The sequence below is a fragment of the Nicotiana tabacum genome, chromosome 16 (assembly GCF_000715075.1).
Source record: "Nicotiana tabacum cultivar K326 chromosome 16, ASM71507v2, whole genome shotgun sequence".
NCBI lineage: Eukaryota > Viridiplantae > Streptophyta > Magnoliopsida > Solanales > Solanaceae > Nicotiana > Nicotiana tabacum.
The window spans coordinates 86,797,270-86,802,156 of NC_134095.1; the positions used below are offsets into that span (position 1 = coordinate 86,797,270).

The 4,887-nt window shown below is 43.7% G+C and overlaps 1 protein-coding gene across 1 annotated transcript; it reads left to right on the forward strand.

Annotated features, from left to right (window-relative positions):
• The first annotated feature begins 453 nt into the window (after window positions 1–453).
• On the forward strand, window positions 454–4,678 carry LOC142170315 (uncharacterized). The gene is made up of 6 exons (XM_075232196.1): window positions 454–1,095; window positions 1,416–1,586; window positions 1,704–2,036; window positions 2,245–2,255; window positions 2,968–3,421; window positions 4,052–4,678. The coding sequence occupies exons 1-6, from the start codon at window positions 454–456 to the stop codon at window positions 4,676–4,678; spliced, it is 2,238 nt and encodes a 745-aa protein (XP_075088297.1).
• Window positions 4,679–4,887: the final 209 nt, after the last annotated feature.

Consider the following 4,887-nt stretch of genomic DNA (forward strand, 5'->3'; position numbering starts at 1 on the left):
TTAATCAAGTTTTTCCCCACTAAGAAAACAAAGGTATTGAAGAGTCAAATTCTTGGGTTCGAACAACGAGCTGGCGAGACACTTCGTCAAGCATGGGAAAGGTATAATAAGATGCTCAGAGACTGTCCTCATCATTGCCAGACGGACGAGGTATTGGGTCGCACTTTTGTAGATGGGTTAGATGATGCTTCAAAGATGAATCTTGATTCAGCTTGTGGGGGTAGTTGCATGGTCAGACCGTACAGTGAAATCCAAATCTTGTTGAATAACTTCACTGCTAATGATAATAACTGGCAAGGTGAGGGTGATTCACGAAAGGCAGTTAAGCAAAAATCAGCTGGGTTACTTGATCTCGACGACGTGTCAGCCATGAGAGCCGATATTGCAAAGCTGGCCAATCAGATGACTAGGATGACAATGCAGTAGCCACAGATAATGCAACATGTACAACAAATGACTATTTGCTGCGAACTCTATGGCGACAGTCATATGAGTGATATGTGCCCCACGAATCCGGAATCCATCTATTATTTGGGGAAACATAACAGAGGTCCACCAAATCAGCATGCACAATACGGGAATTCTTACAATCCAAATTGGAGGAATCATCCCAACTTCTCATGGGGTGGAAATCAACAGAATCAGAATCAGCATAGACCCCAAGGAAGTTTCAATCAACCTCAGAGACCACCCCAACAAATGGAAGAAAGTACCAATGATTTGCTAAAGAAGTTGTTGATTGACAATCAGCAACTCAGGACCGACTTCAGAAATCTTGAAAGGCAAATGGGGCAGTTAGTAACAAATCAAAACACTAGACTTGCAGGCACTCTCCCCAGTGATACAGAAAAGAACCCTCAAGTGAATGCAGTTACACTTAGAAATGGGAGGGAGATAGAGGAAGTGCCAAAGAAAAAGAGAGACAAGCCCATACCTGAGGGAGAGTTGATCCCTAAAGTGACTCACGAGCCAAAGAATGATGCTGAAATTCCAGAGCCAGTGGAGGCCCCAAGGCCACCACCACCTTTCCCCCAGAGATTGCAGAAAAAGAATAATGATCGCATGTTCACAAAATTTCTCTCTATGTTGAGCCAGGTTCAATTGAATATCCCACTTGTTGATGTACTTCGTGAAATTCCAAAGTTTTCTAAGTACATAAAAGATATAGTGGCTCACAAGAGAAGATTAACTGAATTTGAGACAGTGGCACTTACTGAGGAGTGCATTTCAAGGGTCCAAAATAAGCTCCCTCAAAAGCTTAAGGATCCTGGCAGCTTCACGATTCCTGTGCGCATTGGTAATATTGATGTGGGTCGTGCTCTTTGCAATTTGGGGCGAGCATAAATTTGATGCCCCTGTCTTTGTTCAAACAATTGGGCCTGGGAGCTCCAAGGCCCACTACTGTGATGTTGCAGCTGGCTAATAGATCGATAGCACACCCTGAAGGGGTGATTGAAGATGTGTTGCTGCAGATTGGGAAGTTCATATTCCCTGCTGATTTCATTATCCTCGATTATGAGGCTGATGAACTGGTTCCAATCATATTGGGGCGAGCTCTCTTAGCTACTGGTGATGCAATTATCAAAGTGAGAGAGGGAAAGATAATTTTGAGGGTAGATGGCGAGGAAGCAATTTTTAATGTCTACAAAGCAATCCAACTTCCCCGCCACTATGAGGAGCTCTCAATGATATCTGTTGTTGAGGCTGATGAGAAAATTCAATCTCCGAGTGTATATCTAGACGATTCTCTAGAGAAAGCACTTATGTTGCTTGATAGCCTGGGGGATTATGAGGAGGTTGAGGAGATGATGCACATCCTTGATACATCTTGTGTGTACATGCAAGGGATACACCCCTTTGAGCCTTTGAATAGGCTAGAGGGACCTCTTCCAAAGCCGTCAATTGAGGAAGCCCCAAAATTGGAGCTTAAACCTCTCCCACCTCACCTGCAATATGCTTATTTGGGTGACTCTGACACTTTACCCGTTATTGTTTCTTCTGACTTGTCTATACTGCAGGAAGAAAAGCTATTGAGAGTGCTACGTGAGCACAAGCGAGCACTTGGGTGGACGATGTCTGACATTAAAGGCATTAGCCCAACCTTTTGCATGCACAAAATCCTCATGGAGGACGGACACAAGCCCAGTGTAGAGCAACAACGCCGACTCAATCCAATCATGAAAGAGGTGGTAAGAAAAGAAGTGATTAAGTGGCTTGATGCATGTATTGTATTTCCTATCTCAGACAGCAAATGGGTAAGCCCCGTCCAATGTGTACCCAAGAAAGGGGGATGACTGTAGTAGTTAATGAGAATAATGATTTAATCCCTACAAGAACTGTCACCGGCTGGAGAATTTGTATTGACTATAGAAAATTGAACAATTCCACCCGGAAGGACAACTTTCCCCTCCCCTTTATTGACCAAATGCTTGATAGATTAGCTGGCCAGGAGTACTACTGCTTCATAGATTGTTATTCGGGGTATAATCAAATTTCTATAGCCCTAGAGGACCAAGAGAAGACCACTTTTACGTGTCCTTATGGCACGTATGCGTTCAAGAGAATGTCCTTTGGTCTTTGTAATGCACCTGCGGCTTTTCAAAGGTGTATGATGGCCATTTTTACTGACATGGTGGAAAGGTTTGTGGAAATGTTCATGGATGATTTTTCTGTATTTGGATGTTCTTTTGATAACTGCTTGATGAACCTTGATAAAGTACTTGCTAGGTGTGAAGAAACTAACTTGGTGCTAAACTGGGAAAAGTGTCATTTCATGGTACGTGAAGGTATAGTTTTGGGGCACAAGGTGTCCAAAGATGGTTTGCATGTGGACAAGGCAAAGGTGGAAGCGATTGAAAAATTGCCTCCACCGATATCTGTCAAAGGCATTTGCAGTTTCTTGGGCCATGCAGGTTTTTATCGTCGTTTCATTAAAGATTTCTCAAAAATTTCCTCTCCCTTGTGCAGGTTGCTTGAGAAAGATATCGCCTTCAAATTTGAGGATGCATGTCTGAAGGCATTCGAGGAGCTGAAGGGAAGGTTGGTGACTGCACCAATCATAATTGCTCCGGATTGGGAGCAGCCATTTGAGTTGATGTGTGATGCGAGCGACTTAGCTGTTGGTGCTGTCTTGGGGCAAAGGAGAAATAAAATCTTCCACTCCATCTACTATGCGAGTAAAACTCTGAATCTAGCTCAGATGAACTACACAGTCACTGAAAAAGAGTTTCTTGCAGTGGTGTGGGCGTTTGACAAGTTCAGGTCATATCTTATGGGGATCAAAGTCATCATCTACACAGATCATTCAGCTATCAGATACCTGTTTGAGAAGAAGGACGCCAAGCCGAGACTGATTTGGTGGGTCTTACTCTTGCAGGAGTTTGATTTAGAGATTCGAGATCGCAAAGGAACAGAGAATCAAGTGGCTGATCACTTGTCCAGATTAGAAAATCGGAATCATGTAGCTGAAGGGGGTGCAATTAAAGAAACATTCCCTGATGAGCGGTTATTGGCAATCACCTCAAGTACAGCTCCGTGGTATGCAGATTATGTGAACTTTATTGCAATCGGGGTGACACCACCAGAATTGACACCCGATAATAGAAGAAGGTTCTTACATGATGTGAGGCTTCACATGTGGGATGAGCCATTCTTATACAGGCTCTGTGCAGATCATTTGGTGTGGAGATGTGTTCCTGAGGAGGAGATGAATGCCATACTTCATAGTTGTCACGCCTCGCCATACGGAGGTCATCATGGTGGAGACAGGACCGCCCAGAAAGTGCTACAATCATGTTTCTATTGGCCAAAATTGTTTAGGGATGCACACGCCTTTGTTAAAATGTGTGACAGGTGCCAAAGAACCGAAACGATCACAAAGAAGCACGAGATGCCGCTGCAAAACATTCTGGTAGTGGAGTTTTTTGATGTGTGGGGAATTGACTTCATGGGACCGTTTCCATACTCCAATGGTCATAGGTACATATTGGTGGCAGTGGATTATGTGTCTAAGTGAGTGAAGGCCATTGCTCTTCCCACTAATGATGCAAAGGTGGTGGTAAGCTTTGTTAAGAAGCACATCTTCATACGCTTTGGAACTCCCAGAGTATTGATCAGTGATGGAGGAATGCATTTCTGCAACAAACTGCTAAATAATGTTCTTGCAAAGTACGGAGTCAAGCACAAAGTTTCCACTGCCTATCAGCCCCAGACGAGTGGTCAAGTGGAAGTATCAAACAAAGAGGTGAAACAGATTCTTGAGAAAACAGTGAGTCCAAATAGAAAAGACTGGGCAGGGAAGTTAGATGATGCATTGTGGGCATATCGAACTGCATACAAAACTCCCATAGGTGCTTCTCCGTATAAGTTAGTTTATGGTAAGGCATGTCACTTGCCCGTCGAACTTGAACACAAGGCCTATTGGGCAATTAAAAAGCTGAATATGGATGAGGACTTGGCTGGCGAGAAGAGGTTGCTGCAACTCAACGAGCTTGATGAGTTTCGTTTGCACGCATATAAGAATGCCAAATTGTATAAAGAGAAGACTAAGAGGTGGCATGACAAGAACATTCAACATCGAGAGTTCGAGCCAGGGCAAGAAGTTCTTTTGTTCAATTCGAGGTTGAAGCTTTTTCCCGGAAAGCTTAAATCTCGTTGGTCAGGCCTTTTGTTGTGGTAAGTGTGAAGCCTCATGGAGTTGTGGAATTGCGGGATATGAGTTCAACTGGTACTTTATTGGTGAATGGTCAAAGTATAAAACATTATTGGGGTGGTGACTTTGCACGTCACAAGACCTCGATGGACTTGACGGATGCTCGAGAACGTGTTGAGTTGTGCCGCGACGTTAAATTAGGCGCTAGATGGGAGGCAACCCATTGAATTGTTGTA